The sequence below is a fragment of the Balaenoptera musculus genome, chromosome 10 (assembly GCF_009873245.2).
Source record: "Balaenoptera musculus isolate JJ_BM4_2016_0621 chromosome 10, mBalMus1.pri.v3, whole genome shotgun sequence".
Lineage (NCBI taxonomy): Eukaryota > Metazoa > Chordata > Mammalia > Artiodactyla > Balaenopteridae > Balaenoptera > Balaenoptera musculus.
This window is the reverse complement of record NC_045794.1, coordinates 19,508,903-19,526,239: the sequence shown is the minus strand read 5'-3', so window position 1 is coordinate 19,526,239 and position 17,337 is coordinate 19,508,903. Positions and strand designations below refer to the sequence as shown.

The window sequence follows — 17,337 nt, the reverse complement described above, 5'->3', positions numbered from 1 at the left end:
GCTTGTATTTAACAAAATATTTTTTTAAATATATATTTTCTTATGGAAAGAAAATCCATGTATAATTGTGTGCTATTTTTCCAATTAAAAATAATCCCAAGGGCAAAAAGAAAAAAACAAAAGAAGTTAAGTGCTTACCCAGGGATTCTAAGTCCCTGTCCCAATGTAGACAGCCCTGTGGTTATTACCGCTATTTTAATTTTAAGAAAACAAATGTACATGACCACCTAGTAACTTGCTCAGACTCACAGCCAGTGGAGCTTGAGGACTTACAGGCATAGTCTCTGGGTTGCTTGCTTGCTTTTTAGTTGTTGCCTATTGGCAGCCTCTCTGCCTTAGATGTTCTTCTCAGTCATCTATTTATCCTTTCCCTCATTCATCCCATAAATGAGTATTGAATATCTTCTCTATGCCATACATTTTGCTAAGTCTGGAGGATAAGCGGATGAAAGTCTCGGACTGAGGCTTTAGATACCTACAGTCTTTGTTGTGTCATGTCTTTGGAAGATATTGGAACATACTGTTCTTGCCCTTCATTCCTCAGAGCCATTAGTACATGAAAATTAAAACTTCACTGAGCAAATGTAGGAGATGCACACTGATTCAGTAAAATTAAGGGAAATATTTTCAAGTCCAGTAATGTGATATTTTATTTCTACAACTTGCTAATTTAAAATATGGTGACGTCAAGGAGGATTTTACCTTAAAATTTCGTTAATTTACATTTTTTAAATGAGAAAAAACTTCTGTGAGGGTGGGTTATTGAACAATATTGTAACCATTTCATAGAAAGCCATTGGATTATCAGGAAGTTAGGGATATTATTTAACAGCTGACAATTAATATTTGCATAGCACTTTACAGTTTATAAACTGTAAACATTTATTATCTAATTCTCAAGAATTTTCACAGATGAAGAAATGGCTACATATCAGGGTGCCAAAAATTTGATGATGATTAAGTGACCTCAAAAAATAGAAGAAAAAATTATTATTTGTTGAAAATTACTTGAAACTCATGTGCCCTTACTTTTACTACAGCTGAAAAGTCCTACATAAAATAATTAAATGAGGTAAATAAGAATTTGTATTACCCCTGATAGCATCCTTTAAATCCATGAATTTTAAGAAATCTGTGTCATATGGTTCAAGCTTCCATTGATATGATGACATAGATAATCAGTGAACTTGGAATTATAAAGGCAGCTACTTTCAACTTAGAAATATGCATTTATTCCTTCAACAGACCTTACCACGGGCCAAAGGAATAAAAGACTGAAAGAAAAAAAATGCCCTCAAATAACTCATAGATTGGCGTGAAAGATAAATTTAGGAAAACAAAAGACAATGTGACAGTAAAAGCATCTCCAGGGTTTTAGAGGAGCATGGAGATGGGAAGTACTAAGGTTGCCAAGGAGCTTGTCTAGGGTATGTCAGGAAGGTCCTTACAGAAGGGGTGACACTTGAGTAAATTCCCAAACACACCAGAAAGCCACTATTTCAGTATAAGAAAAAAGCTTGGGAGACAGAGGAGGGGTCGGGAGGAGGAGGGCCTGTCCCTGGAACGGGAAATAGTTCTGTGCAGCTTAAGCACAGAGGTCTTGAGAGACCAGCAGGAAATGATGCAGGAAGGATAAGCGGAGTTGATATCATGAGACTTTTAGGCCATTTTAAAGTGTTTGGAATTTATCCCAGAATGATGTTTTTGGGGGAACATTAAAGAGTTTCTTGTTCCAGGATATTTGGGAAACTCTACATACTGTTGTTATCTCTGGAAGATTCACAGTGCACATTAACATATTCAAGATTTTGAGAAGACAAGCAATGAAGAAACCTTTTTAACTTTAATTTAGTGTTTCCCACACTTTTTTGAACATGGAATTATTTTTTTCACAGAATATACAGATCATCAACTTATGAAATGCTCCTTTAAGCACTAGCGTAGTAAGAGATGGGTTTTTAATCAGGTAAAGTGACGTGATTCAAATTCCCTTTTTTGGAATATTTCGGAATGCTTTATCTGGAAGAAGAGTAGGAGATATGTTCAAGGGATGTAAGCTTAAAGATAGGGAAACGAGTTAAGAGGTGAAGGCATTAGCCCAGGTGAGATACGAGGTGGCTTTAGCGAAAGCAGAGGCCAGTGGGGATCGAGAAAAAGCGCATTTGAGAGCTGAGGAGGAGGCATAACTCCAGAGCTTGGTTGTCTTTTGTACATGTGGGGTGAAGGAGGTATCTTAGATGGCTCCCAAGTGGCTGGATGGGCAACTGGAAAGGGAATATGGAATGTAGAAAGAACGGATTGAGGCAGTAGGAAGACGATGAATTCTGTGCTAGCCATGCTGCATGGGACATTCCAGTAGAGAAGCCTGGTAGGTACGTGTACCTGGAAATCAGGAAGGGTTTGAGGCAGGCGGTAGGTATTCTACAGTCCTTGGGATCACCCCTTGAGTGTCAGGAGCATCCTTAAGACCAATTGCCGTACGTTGGTTTGGAAGGCCGCCACAACAAATTACTATAAACTGGGTCACTTAAAGCAAATTTATTCTCTTACTATTTGGAAGCTAGAAAGAAATCCAGAGTCAGAGTGTCAGCAGGGTTTAGTTCCTTCTGGAGGCTCTGAGGGAGAATCTGTTCCGTGCCTCTCTCCCAGCTCCTAGAGGCTACTGGCAATCCTTGGTGTTCCTCAGCTTACAGATGCATAACTCCAGTGTCTGCCTCCATGCTCACGTGGCCTTCTCCCCTGTGTCTATGTGTCAAATCTCCTTTCTCTTAGAAGAACATGAATCATTGAATTTAAGGTCCACTGTAAATCCGGCGTGATCTCATTTCAAGATCCTTAATTTAAACATCTGCAACGACTCGGTTTCCAAATAAGGACACATTCACAGATACCAGGGGTTAGGGCACAGACATATCTTTTTGAGAGACACAATTCAACCCATTACAAGTAGTTTACTGTTTTTCCTTCTACCTTTTAACAGGTTCTTCCCTTGTGGAGCAGCCATTTACTCACTCTTTCTGTTTAGATTTTACCCCCTCTAAGGTTGGACTTTCCAGTTTGTCCCTCTTTTTCTGCCCCTGAAAATATATAACAGGGACCATTTTAATTTTGAGAATTTTGTTGGTTATGGTTAAGAAGAAACAGCAAGGTATAAAAAAAATCAAATTGTGGTAAATTTAACACAGTCACAGACTCTCATACATTTCTTACATTAATGATCCCTAACCTGCATTTCCCAAATCTCATTTGAGGCACTAACTGGAAGCCATATTGGCCTTTGCCCTCCCATTTTCCCTCTAAGAAGCTCACCAAACCTCTCCTAAACACTTCCTTCTGATCCTAAGATGTACTTGCTGCCTGAATATATAATGAAGGCAGAATAAAATGTAGCAAGTGATCATTTGGGGTCCTTTGAACTCTAACGGGTGACTCCCATTTCACTGAACCTCTGTGCCAACAAGAAATGATATCCCCTCACAGATTTTATCATAATGGTCAAAGCTGTGCAGCAAGACTGCTGAGGATGAGCATATAGGGAAAATGAAAGAGGAAAAAAGAGAAAAGAATTAACATTTTTTACTGCCTCCTCAGGTGTACCAAGTGTTATCTACTCCTGCACATGTGTTATTTCATTTAATTCTTCCATCAACCTTATGTTCATTTTACAGTTGAAAGAAATGGAAACTCAGTGAAATTAAGTGTTATAATTTGGCAAATATCACACTTCCTAAGAAGCAGAAACCTGGATCCATCTGAATCCAATGCCCAAATTCTACCTATTTCACTATGCCATTTTGTAAATAAACTGACAGTTACTGAATAACTTTCATGGACCATGTATTATGCTAAGAGACTATATTAACTTATTTAATCTTCGCAACGTCATGTTTATCTAGTGAGGTTATTCCATTTAACCAATAAGACCAGTGAGATTTAGAAAGGTAAAACAATGTGTACAATTTATATAGCTAGTAAGTAGCAATGTTAGGATTTTAATTTAGGCTTATCCGACTCCAAAGCACAAATTATTTTCTGGTGATGGAAACCTTGGACCAAATCTAAGGAGCAAATGAAGTAAGATCCCAGGCAAGGATATGAAGATGGAGAAGTCAGAGATGAGGATCCAGCGCTATGATGAGAAACAAGGAAGGAAGGAGTGTCAGTAACAAAGGGATTGTCAGTGCTGTTTCTGCCAGGACGGAAAGTGTCCCTTGGGTTTGGCATTTGAAAGAGCAAGGGGCGTGGAAACAAGACTATAGCAGGAATGAGAGAGTGAGGAAGGAATGGGAGAGTATGATATGAATCTTTGAGAAGCTTGGCTTGGAAGGTAAAGAAACAGGATTGGAACGAGAGGGCAACACAAAGTTAAGAGACTTTATTTGCTTGTTTCAGGAGGAGAATCTTAAGTACTTACAAGTTGAGGTGGTAACGATAGTAGAGAAGTTCAAGTGGATGATGTAAATGTGAAAGAGAATAACCGGTAGAGAGGTATGGAAATCTAGAGCATGAGTTTGGGGGATTTGCCTTGAATAAAAGTAGCGGTGCCATTTTCATTGAAACGGGAGGTGGCAGTGGGCCTACATGGAGATCGATTTGAAGCTGGCCTGGGGTGGGAGCCAGGGTGGGCAGGAAGGTGAGAGTTCAGCCTTACTGGTCTTTCCAGAATTGGAGGTGAGGCCATTTACTGAGAGAGGGAATCAGCAAAACTGGGAAGTTGGTGACTGTGAAGAGAACAAAATGTAAAGAACCAGCAGACAATCCTGTTATGATTCAACTCTGTAATATGTAAACGGCTTTATGATTTAACACAGCAGATACAATGTTAGAATTTCATATAGCATTTTAACTAAAATTCAAGTCTCTGAAAGCAAGAATGTTTCTTTTAAAGCGAGCACCTATATCCACCTGCACACAAACACATCTCACATTGGAAATAGCCATTACAGAACGTATGTATGTCTGTCAGTTATTCACCCTTGTAGTAATAGATGCATCCTTTCTGCATCTATATTAATGATTTTTCCTACACAGTGTTATCTTGGCAGTGCCTAAAAAGCATAAAGAATTCATACTTTTATTCAGTGTCATGTGCCAAATCATTTCAAATATATTTGTGCTCTGGAGAAGCTAAATAGACTACAAAAACACATGGAACCAGGCTGTACATAAACAGGGGTTAGAGGATAGGAAAAAAGGCTGATCCTCTTAAGATCTTTTACTAAACGAACACATACCAAGACCATCCCTGTCATTTAAGAGCTGCATTTCTTTCTAGAGTGGTAGTGTTCGTGAACAGAATGAGTTCAAGAATAATATATTAAGAAGGTTGTGCAGGAGAACCAAGTCCAGATGTTGAGGATAATGTAAGGTTAAAAACGACCGTAATTTTAAGTACATATTAACCCTAAAGGGCTGACCCAGATCTAAATAGTTGTTCATGATTCATATTGTATTTATAATGAACAAGGATGTTTTGTTCTTTTGAATACATTCCAATGAATTTAGCTCAGAAAAGCAAAATATATAGTAGCTCTCAAGGCTCCCCTTTCTATCGCCGACCCTGGAACTTCTCTTTCTGCCTCAAGGAGATCAGAGGAGGGTGCTGAGTCTGTGCATAGTAAGGGGGAAGGACACGGATCATTTAGAAGCCTTCCAGCTCTGAAGCACTGCGCTAATCTGACATCAGCTTCTTCAATAGAAATGTTTAAGCAGCAAGAAAGTATTCTAGGTTTTTTGGCAATCGGCAGATCAGATAGAAGAGTCTAGCAATACGACGAGGTCGTGTAATCTGACATGATTAGACAAGGCTCTTTAGTACCAGAACATTCATAATTGAGACAAAGAAAGAGTATTAATAACACTTTCCTAACACGGCAGTTAGCCATTTTATATTTCCTTTCTTTAATCTTAGTGTTTTTCAACAAATCATGGGATTTAATAGCGTGTTTTGGCAGATTAGAGGATTTATGGCCCAGATGTTTTTTGTTCTAAAAATGGATTAGGGTGTAAAGTTTGCTGGAATCCATGGAACATGTTGAGGCAAGCCGGTCATTTTATGTGTGATTAGTGCCTGCCTTCTGTCTCACAGTCCCTCCATCTGTCACAATTCACCAATGGATCTGCTTAGATTTAGCCTCATGTCACAAACAAGTCCCTTTTCTGGGCAATTTCATATTATAGATTCAGTTTATGCCATTTTATGCCCTAGTTAAAAGATAGGGAGAGTGAAAGATGATATATTAGCTTTCCTTTCAATATTTGCAAAACAATCCCTTCCCATCGCTCTTCTACCCTAAAATCATGCAGATTATCAGCATAATGTGCGTCAATAAATAAATGACCAGAATTAAAATTAAGTTAAAATTAGCCTTTCTCCTTACACCTGTTATTCTTTAAAAGAAATATTTGAGCTTTCTTTTTTTTTTTTCCCCCTAACTCTGGATTGTGGAGTTGCGGCACAAGTTGGTCATTTGACCATCCTATTAAGAGTGTGAATTAAGTGTGATTATAGTTACCCAGTAGCCACAATTTATTATTCAGCAATTACAGGTGCTTGGTTACATTCTGTGCTTGAAACTTAGCCTCTTAACTATTGCAAGTTTGTATCTGTAACAAGACATTGCCAACTGTGGTTTATTTCACCATGGTTGGATGCAGGGGGGAAATGCTCTTCTTTCAGTCAGTTAACAATGATTTGTTCCTTCCGTATATAACAAACCTAATAGTGCCATACTCAAACTCTAAATTGGCCTTTCTAATACTATGAGAGTGTCAGTAATTAATAGTAATAATTATCAATACCTGTATCCTATGGTAACATTCAAATGATCCTTATAGGAAAAAAACCAAAGATAGGTTGTATTTTTGTACTACAAAATATTCAGATAACTAAAAAAAGTTTATCTAAAAATTGTATTTTAAACTTCTTTTTCAAACATGTGGAAACAGCTGTATTTCACTTAAATATTACATTTTGATAACAAATGTTTGGCACCATGTTGATGTAACTGTGTGAATCAGTCATCATCAATTATTTATTCATTCATTCATTTTAGACTGATTCCATTGAGAAATTAGTACATGCCAGACACTAGCCATTCCCAGAAAAGAAGTGATTTTTATGGTGAAAGGTTAACCTATCCATGCACTTGTACAAAACATATCCTTCGTTCTGTTACATCTTCAGGTTATTTAAATGACCATGATGCTGTCACCAAGGCAATCCAAGAAGCTCGACAGATGAAGGAACAACTTCGGCGGGAACAACAGGTGCTTGATGGGAAGGTGGCTGTTGTGAATAGTCTAGGTCTCAATAACTGCCGAGCAGAAAAGGTTAGTTCCTAAAATAACTGACTTTCCAAAAATACTTAAATTGCCTGACTGTTTTTCTTCTTTATCTTTTTCTCTTCTCACCATCCTTGGAATGACGGTTCTCCCACCCTTTTTCCCTCCATCAGTGCAGAACTCTTCATGCCCATCCTAATCAAAACCATCTGGAAATGAAAAGCGTTATAATTCTCTGCTATCCATCTGAACCTTATTGACAATTAATATCCCCTTTTCTGCCATCACTTTGTATTAAAATGAAGTGGCATTTCAAATACCTGAGTCTCAGTGAAAGTTTTGCTTTACAGAGATGCTCAACTCATATCTGGGGATGAGCTGGATTTGAAAATGCCGAATCTTCTTTAATCAGCATAAGCTTGGATGATACCCATGCTTGTAGTCTCAGCATCTAAGATCCTGAGCTTGTCATAATGTTTCCAGTGCAAAGCACTGTCAAGTTTTAGGTGACTGCACAATTGGAAATTTTGACTTGATCATAAAACAAAGTTTGCTCTTTAAAATGTGGACATTATTAGTATACCTATTATTACGCTTAAGTCCAGTGAAACTTCTGGATTTATCTGAGCTATAATAATTTCAAACTGTTTTGTCTAAGCTACATTGTATTTTATTCAGAAAAATATTATGTTATTATAGAATGCTTGGAGTGATATACTTCTTTTGGTCATATTTGGTATTTTTAATAGAAATTTTAAAGTTACTGAATCCCCTTTTCTCAAAATCCTGTAGCTAAATAGATATGGTAGATAAGAGGAAAAAAATGATCAGCTACTTAGTAATAACTTGAAAGTTAATCATCATGGGAAGGTTATGAGTCAAACAGTATCATCCAGAATGAACAGATTGCTAATTTGGATAGCTTTCTGGTTTCCCAGGTTTTATATGGAATTTTACATATAATCTCTAAGAAGCTAGCAATTTGCATAGTGAAGGTGTGACCTTGCCACCACTGTACTTTTCCTCTGGTCCAAACATGGGTCAAAAGGCTGGAGAAATGACTTCAATTCTGTTCTGTTCCTGGAGGGGAGAGCAAAGCGTGGTCAAGTGTACATCCCTTGCAGTCTCACAACATAAGAAAGCAACACTGGTGCAGCTCGAAGGGCACAAACATTTTCTAGCTAAGCACCAGAAGGGAAGGGGAAAAGCAAAGTGACAGCTCTAAGAAGGAATGATAGCAAGCATAGAGGAATTTATATTCAAATATTTAAACATTCTTGAAAGGATGCTTGAACAGAAATTCCTTTTCTCTGCTCCCCATGTAGAAATGAGTTTAACACTCAGCCAGATGCTAATGCAAAGTGACTCAAGCTATTCCTCGCAAGCATAGCTAAATTGCCATTATTTGTTAAGCGCATTGAATTCAGCTGTGGATACAGCAGTTGGTTGCATTCAGCAAGCATCTGTACCCTTTTTTTTTTTTTAATCCTCCAAAGCAGAGACAACTCTACCTATCTCCCCCCCTCTCCTCCCCTGTGCTGGCTGGGAATTGTCAAGTGACAACCGACCAAATCCTTTTGGACAGGAAGCCTTCATCCTGAGTTCTATATACTTACAAAACAGGCCTTGTGGTTGGATCAGGGAGCCCATTAAAAGCGCTTTGATGGTATGGAAATTCATCTTCATGAAGCTCGTAGGCCCCTAAGCAGCATGCTGTTTAGCTGTGGTTACAGATCAGTCATTCACATCGGAGGGCAATAATTGTGCTGACGGCTTGTAAGGCAATGGGAGTACATAAAATAATCCTGGGCCCTCCACCATGGCACTGCGAGTTAATCTTCTCTAATACAGATCAGCTGTTGTTCTAACACATGACTTCATGCAGGCTCCAGTGACTCTGCTCAGCCTTTTGATTAAGTAACAGGAGTGGAACCATCTGCATTCATTTTATTCCATAGTTGTCCATTGTTAGGGACCTTATTTCCACTTCTTGTTCCACCCCCTATGAAAGTTCCACAATCAGACTTTATTTTATTTCTCTGATTAGCACCTCCTATTTGAGTTGCAGGAGTGAGAGTTGCCTCTGTTGAAAACTACTCCTTTCAATTTTCCGTTCTCTTTTGTAGAATTACAGTAACTGTTTTTTAAAAAAATCTATTTCTGAAGTAATACCTGCCAGAATCTGTTGGCCAATTAAGACGTCTCCATTCTCAAGAAGTTTGTGCACCCAAATCTCTTCACCATGCCCTTTCAATGCAGTTGAGTTACATCTTCAACTATAGTCTTACATTTTTATGGGTTTTTAAGTGAAAATCTTAAAAAATGAAATTGTATCATTGTAATTGTAAAATATAAAAATGTAAAAATCCATAATTGTCATAGTCTGGCAAACTCTTGTAATGCGTAAGTAAACCTTTTCAGCAGGAGAATTCGAATTAGTTCATCCCTATGTTACCCTTGACACTTGAGATTGAATCTCTCTTAGAAGCAGGAATTACTGTGGTTGCCTCTTCCTGTTGAAATAGCTTAGCCGGCATTTCTACCAAATTAATGATCAATCTATGTCTTGCAACTTATGGGAATGAAATAATGTCAATTTAAATCTTTTAATTAGTCATTATTCAACATTAGCACCCATGTGTATTAGGGACGGTGCTGTGTACTTGAGGCACTGTATTGAACAAGAAAATATGTCCTCTGCCTTTATAGAGCTTACAGTTTAGATCAAATTATGAGTTTGTTAATCATGGCATATTTATGTGTGTGAATTCCTATAGGAACTGAATTAAGACCCCATACTACTGAACATGTCAGATCAGTTATATATCTGACTCGACAAAGGTAGCTGCTTGTTTTTCCACATAAAGCAGCATCACTAGACATATTGCCTCATCGTTTTTTTAATACCTACCTTTTTAATAGATTTTTATAATCGCCCAACTTTATCCATGGCCAAAGCATAGTTAGATCAGTAGTTGGTTTGAAATTTTGTTTCACAGTCCCTAACGAAAGACAGAAACACAGTATGTATAAATTCCTCTTATAATTTGCGCTATCGCTCCCAAAAGGACGACATTTTTTCTCTCTTTAAACGATACTCCCAACTTCCTAGACCCTAAAAGTATGTGAAATAAATGTAAGGAGTGGGGAAGATGAAGGAGAGAGAAAGATAGAAAGGAGCTGGGAGAAAGGAAAGGGGGAAGGAAAAGTAATTCAGCCAGATGCCTTCCGTCAGTCTAAAAGGAGATAGCAGGACCCAAGATCCAGATAATTGGAAACCTGTAGCAGAGATCTGTTTTCTTGAGTACACAAGCCTTATACACATTAACTTTTCTTCACATTTCAAATGACCAACATGCTTGTCTCAACTAGAATGTCTTAATTCTGAAAAGCTGTAATTGGGCAGTGAAAACAATTAGAGGTGTGAAGATAGGGACAAATGTTTTCCAGTCGTATGTACCAAAACACATAATGAAAGTCATTTGTACTGAAACACATTTTAATTGAAGACTTCTAAAAGATTTTTCATTTCTTTACTTTTCTTGGAAGTGTTTCAACATACCCAAGAACTGCGTATGTCAGGTTTCTTGGAAACTCTGGGACACAGTGTTATTTATAATTGTCATCTCTGGTTAATTATAGCCTGATTGTATATTCAAATAATGTTATCTTTTACCACTCAGCTCTGTTACAGATTAGTGTTATGGGTGAATAAGTAAGCTTCCCAGGTAGGAAGAATCAGAAGAAGACCCTCATACATACATTTGTTTTGTAAAAACCACCTACTTTGTGTCTTTAACACCCAAATGGCACGGTTTTGACCAGCTACACATTCAGGTTCTGACCTTATAAGCTTACCTGATAGGAAATCATAAAAACCTCAGTTTTTGTCCTGATCCTACCAGGCAACACTAATACAATAGAGACACAGTGCACTGCAATGAGGAACAGACCAGAAGTTTCCCTGATCGCTTCCCTCACTACCCAATGTAGTTGTCCTAGAAAGATAATGCCCATGCTGTAATACCTGTTAGAAATGTTTGTCATGAGATGTATCAGGATATCTAAATACAGTAGCTTCAACAAATACTGATTAGTTTTTAGCCTACAATGAAGTTCAGGAGTAGGAGGTTGGTGGCATTAGCTCATTAGTTCAGTGATGTCAGGGTTGAAATCACTTGATTATCTGGGTTGTTCCCTTAGAGTCACAAAATGTTGCTGCACCTACAACTATGCCATGAAGGCAGCAGACTCAGAAAGAAGTTATTTTCTCTTCGCTGAAGTTTGGTCTTCACTCACATAGTCATATTTCACTGCACCACTCAAGCCGACTTCCATAAACATCTCCTTTGGGTAGAACTGGGTCATTTGCACATTTTCATGACAATTACTGGTCAAGGAAGAGAGGCCACTTTAAATGGATCACAAATTATTTTCTGGGACTGAATTAGAGACCTTATCCTATCCTTCCTGAGATCAAAGGATATCTTTTTTTTTTTATATATATAATTTATTTATTTATTTATTTATTTATTTTTGGCTGTGTTGGGTCTTCATTTCTGTGCGCGGGCTTTCTCTAGTTGTGGCGAGCGGGGGCCACTCTTCATCGCGGTGCGCGGGCCTCTCACTATGGCAGCCTCTCTTGTTGAGGAGCACAGGCTCCAGACGCGCAGGCTCAGTAGTTGTGGCTCACGGGCCCAGTTGCTCTGCGGCATGTGGGATCTTTCCAGACCAGGGCTCGAACCCGTGTCCCCTGCATTGGCAGGCAGATTCTCAACCACTGCACCACCAGGGAAGCCCGATATCTTTTTTTTTTAAGAAAGGCAGACCGCTACCTGCAGCACCTCATTTGGATGTGTCTCGAGTCTTGGAAGCTTGACTATCCTACTTTCTTCTAGGAATGGACCTTGAGAGCTTGTTTGGAGGGTCTAGCAGGGGAGAACAGCTTCTCATATACCCTCAACCGAAAAAGGGCCCTCCCCTATTGGGGAAGGCCATCCTCTTCCACTGAGCTTACAGCTCCAGGAGGGATGTACATGGATCCATCGGGCAGGAAAGGGGACACCTGTCTAGCCATCCAGATCAGCCAATCAACCCTGGTGATCAGTGGGGTGACAGAGGTCACAGCCAGATCACCCTCACATTTAAGGGATATCTTAAGACCAAAGGTTATATTGGCAGGGACAAAAAGAAAGACCAGAATGGCTACCCGGTAGGAAAAGACCATTGTCAGCCATGGCTACATTATAAAAATGATACCAAAGCTCTCAAATATTTTCATCATAAAGCTGATTTGTTTTGATTACATTTGATGTCATCTATCTAACTACTTTTGCTCTTCTCTGTTGCATGTCCAGGGCCTTATACCTTGTCTGTGTTTCAGAAAGAATTAAATTACATTCAAGAATGTGTACAGGAAAACATTGTTTGGTGCCAGGTTAAATCAATGAACGTATGTTCATCCACATACTTTCTACATATTAAGGCCAACTTCTGTATTACTTCTTGTATATAAAAAAGATGTCACTTACAGAAATAAACATACAAATATGTGCATGTATTTCTTAAGGTAGAGAGTTTATTCATCAAACATTAATTGCCTGCAGTGTACCTGAAATCTAAACACCTGCACATGCTATGCATTCATCAATAACTGCAAGTAAGAATAGCTAGGAAAATGTCTTAATTTTCCTTCTGAGGTTCAGTGAAAATTCTTTGCAGATTTCCATAGAATAAGATGAAAATTCGGTGAATAATATGTATATTTTAAATAATGATTTACTCAGTAATGAAACCAGTTTCTCTTTTTGGTGTCGGTCATATTCATAAGAAGCTTTACCACATACAATATAGATGGACTTGTAAACAAAGGTTAATTTTATTACTCTGGCACTTGGAAACTCTTCCATTACAACCTCCTCCTTTCTGCCATTGTCAACCCTTTTCTTTCCCTTTAACAGAGTGCCAAACATGAAATGACAGTGACCAATGTTGACTTAATGTGGATGTTTAATAATGAAAAAAAGTGTGTCAGTCCCAGCATTAGTTACAAATGGCAGTAAGTGTATCGGATGGCAGCCCTGTAATAATTTTACATCCATCATTCTTTCCTGATGCTTCACTGGCCATCTGATGGATGGGGTCAGCAGTGTTAACTCTTCAGAAACTGACACAGTGTGTCTACTTCAGCATTATCTAACATATGCTCCTTCTCTTAGATAAGGAGAAGGCATGTGAGGAATTGTGAACTACAGGTTTGCTTTGAAAAAGTGAATATGAAGGAACTCATGCCTTTGTATTCGGTGGCAGGTACTACAATTAATTAATGATTTATGGGTGGCTTTTGTAGTTGTTGCCTTTAGCTAAAATGCATTAGAGAAGTCAGATTAGAGCTAGACATTTCAGTGGGAAGAGGAAAAACTCCATGAAGGAGGAAGCCATGTTAGGTAAATCGTTCAGGAGGAAATGAGATAGATCATTGCAACAGTGGGACAAAACAGGAGCTTTTTCTTGGGGGTGTGTGTGTGTGTGTGTGTGTGTGTGTGTGTGTGTGTGTGAGAGTGAGTGTTTGTCAAACAAAAATGTCCCCAAACTTTTAAATCTCCTGGTTAGAATTTACCTGGGAACAAATTAAAATAACACAAATGGTTAATATTTTCTCTTTATAAAAATGAGTATATATTATTTTTTATCTCTAATGTAATTATTTATTTGGTGATTTTAATTAAAAGATACACAAAATCTGAAGTTGAATATTTGCCTTTTTATTATTGGAGTCTCTCTACTCTCTACATAAATACGTATGTAAAATGGATAGAGAACTGCTTTCTAGACAGTGGATTATTAGAAAATCTAGACTAGCTTTTTATGTGCAAGTTGGCATTTGATCCTCAGGTTTTCTTTTCTTTTGTTTTTCATTCATAAAACCTTCTTAATACTGAGTGTCTTAGCTAAGGAACACTTCTTATGGGATAGGAGGGGAGAGGAAAACCCCTTAGTGAATATTATCAGCACAGAGCAGCCAGTTTTCAAAGACCATGACAAAAAGGCAAATAGGTATTATGTCATCACCCATCCATCACTCTATATGTCAGCCTTTCAATAATTCCAATCGACATTCTCGACAAGCTGGTGCAAGTTAAAGGGGCTGTTTGTTTCTAGAAATTGAGTATAGGCTGTCTATAGCCTTTTGTTCCAGATGGTTTTCTTCTGTGTCTTTTCATTTCTTTCTTTTTCTTTCTTTTCTTTTTGGGGGTATTTAATTGAAATACATGCCGAGTTTGCAGACTGCAAAGATCAGAGCTGTTTTCGTCCAGCAGTGGTAACTATGCATTAAACATTTTGATTTGTTTGAGCTTGAAGTTTAGTCCTTTTTTGCCATTTGCTTCATGGAGTTTGTGTATATTTACAGCCTCTGCATTTAATGGCCACATGCCTTATTTTCACAGATGGCCAGTGGAAGACTTTTTCTTTCTCTTAGTATAGCCTGCTTTCAGTTTTGCTACATTTGTCACAGTGCCACTACTTGCAGCTAGCAAGTGCCCACGCTTGGTGGGGAGCAATTATGGTGTGAGTTTTTAAGGAGCTTTTTAAAGGGTTTTTTTTTCCAGTAAACTTTTTATGGTTTAATTTTCAAGCCTAGAAAAGCTGTGCATGTTTTCAAACAGAGAGTCTTGTGTTCTTTACATCATTCTGGTAGAGGGGTTAGTGCAGGATGGTCCAATAAAATGAGACACACAGGGCATGCCAAATTGGGCTTTCAGATAGACACCCACAGGCCTCTCTGATGATTGAAATTGTCTGTTCATTTAAAGATATGAGGATAGGCTCACAATAGTATTCCTGAAAAAAAACAAGTTTGAAAACACCGTGTGGAGAATGATCTAGATATTTTTAAAGTACATTTCCATGGTACATAGATAAAAGACTAGAAGAAGAATAAACAATCATTTTGCCAAGGTGTTGGGGTTGGAAATTTACATGTCCCCACATTCCTGATTTTTTCAAATTTTCTGTAAGTAAAATAAGAATCACTTTTGTTGTTGGACCAGAAGTGTTATTTTTGAAAACCTGGTCTACTAAGAGTGATCTTTCCTTCCCTTCTCCCTTGCTCCCTTCCTCATCCCCAAGATCAAATAGCTGTCTTCAAGACACTTAAACATTAAGGCACTGAAATAATCAAAGAGCCATTTGTTTTTCAATTATCCTCATACTTAGTAGATATATTGTATTCTCTATTGCCATTTATTGCAAGTGACTTTAACAACATGGATTTAAAATTATGAGGAAAATATTCTGAATTTAACATTTATTTCAAAGGGCCTCATTGAGTCCTTCCACTTATACCGTTTCTCTTTTACAAATGAGAAACACTTGTTTATGAGTATAGGAGTAAAAGTAGGAATAATAATTGCTATTGATATTTAGTTTGTATCTTACCTTTTTCAAACTGCTTTCACATCAAATTTCAGTTTTGTACAGTATTATAAGCAGGACAGTATTCATATCTTTGTTTTAAAAATAAAAACCTTGAGATATGACATTATTATAGGAATTCGAGTGGTAGATCAGTTTTTAAACCGAGGTCCTCTTGTTCAAATTTCAGTCTGTTTTCTAATGGACCATGCTGAAGATGTTCAAGAAAGTAACTCAGTGCCTGTTTGATTAGATTGTACCCCAGCGTTGGCCATGTGTATTATTTAGTACATTTTTGAGGAGTTATCACACACACACAAAAATCCTTTAATCAATCAACATCTCCATCATTTGTGTATCTTTTTTCCAATTCTTTGTTTTTCCTGTTTCTGCTCCCTTTCTAGGTCTTCCTTTCTTCACCACGCACCAGCCCCCTTCATTAGAGAATGAGCCGGGAAACAGAAAGAATATGTTCCATCTTATTTATTTTGCTTCTCATAGCAGCTCTCATAAAATATGTGAAGTTTTAGCTGTTCATTAAAATGAGATTTTAAATATCTATTCTACACTAAATTTTTTCCCCTAAAACTACCGTGGATAATTGAAAAGTGAACTATAGCCCTGCTGTGCCTCTTTCTATTTGTCAGACCCAGCATTTCGGAACCAAACCATTTCTCTTTAAAACAGTCCAATTATATTTATTTAACTGAGGTAACTACTGGCTACTGAGGCTGCATTTATAAGAATGCGTACAGTTTTATAGCTTTTATTCTATGAAAAGGAAAAATTAAAGAGAAAAGGTCTATACGTTTCTGTAGCTCAGTAACTGAGTTACCCATTGTTTATAGAACAGTTATCATCAGACAACATTCCAGTTTTGTGTTTACATCTGTGCAGCCCTCCCACCTACCGGACACCCTGTGTAGGTTGTGAATTTTATTATTTTACTTTGTTGGCCTCCTATTTTTCTCACATTAAGCCTTCTGATTTGACTTGGTGTGCACAGTATCTGTATCTGCCCTGGTTTGAAATAAAGTCATTTTTTTAGACTTTGGCTGAATGCTGAACACATATACAGACACTTGAAAACTCAGGTCTTAGTTTTTCCTCTCCTGCCTTCCCTCTTCCACATGTACAGACCATAAGCACCCCTGGGACAAGTAAGCAAGGACCAATATTTTACCATGATATTATTCATGTGTACACTCTTTGTGAATGATTTCTTTCCTACGGATTCCTTTGAGTGGCTCTTCGGTTCATTACCCCACACACTCAATGACTTCTTCCTCTCCATGGCAATAGTGTTGAATTTGGACATATAACTGCGTGTTTCACAATGCACCTAGAATCTGTAAATCTGAGTATTATTGGACAGTCCCTTCACAAAATGTATTTCAATAATCATATTTTTTGGGTTTTGTTTTATAATTTGAAATATCCTCCTTGAATTTAAGAAATGATGATAGAATTCTCAATTATAAATGGAGTACCTTTACATTTTGAAACATAATTAACAGCTTCTGAGGAAACTATCATCATGGATAGAGAAACATGTATAGCTGTATACATTTGTCAAAATATTTTTGTTTTGTTTGAGCAACTCCAGTCAAGTGGAACATAGAATTGAAAGAAAATGTA

The 17,337-nt window shown here is 37.7% G+C and overlaps 1 protein-coding gene across 5 annotated transcripts in view; it reads left to right on the top strand.

Annotated features, from left to right (window-relative positions):
* The window catches only part of SOX5 (SRY-box transcription factor 5), a 393,300-nt gene that overhangs the window by 357,969 nt on the left and 17,994 nt on the right, over positions 1 to 17,337 (top strand). For 4 of the 5 annotated variants that reach the window (XM_036866199.1, XM_036866198.1, XM_036866202.1 and 1 more), the window contains one exon: positions 7,187 to 7,332. In XM_036866199.1, the coding sequence (XP_036722094.1) occupies positions 7,187 to 7,332 (146 nt within the window). The remainder of the gene's footprint in view (positions 1 to 7,186; positions 7,333 to 17,337) is intronic. The other variant, XM_036866200.1, reaches the window with a different exon arrangement.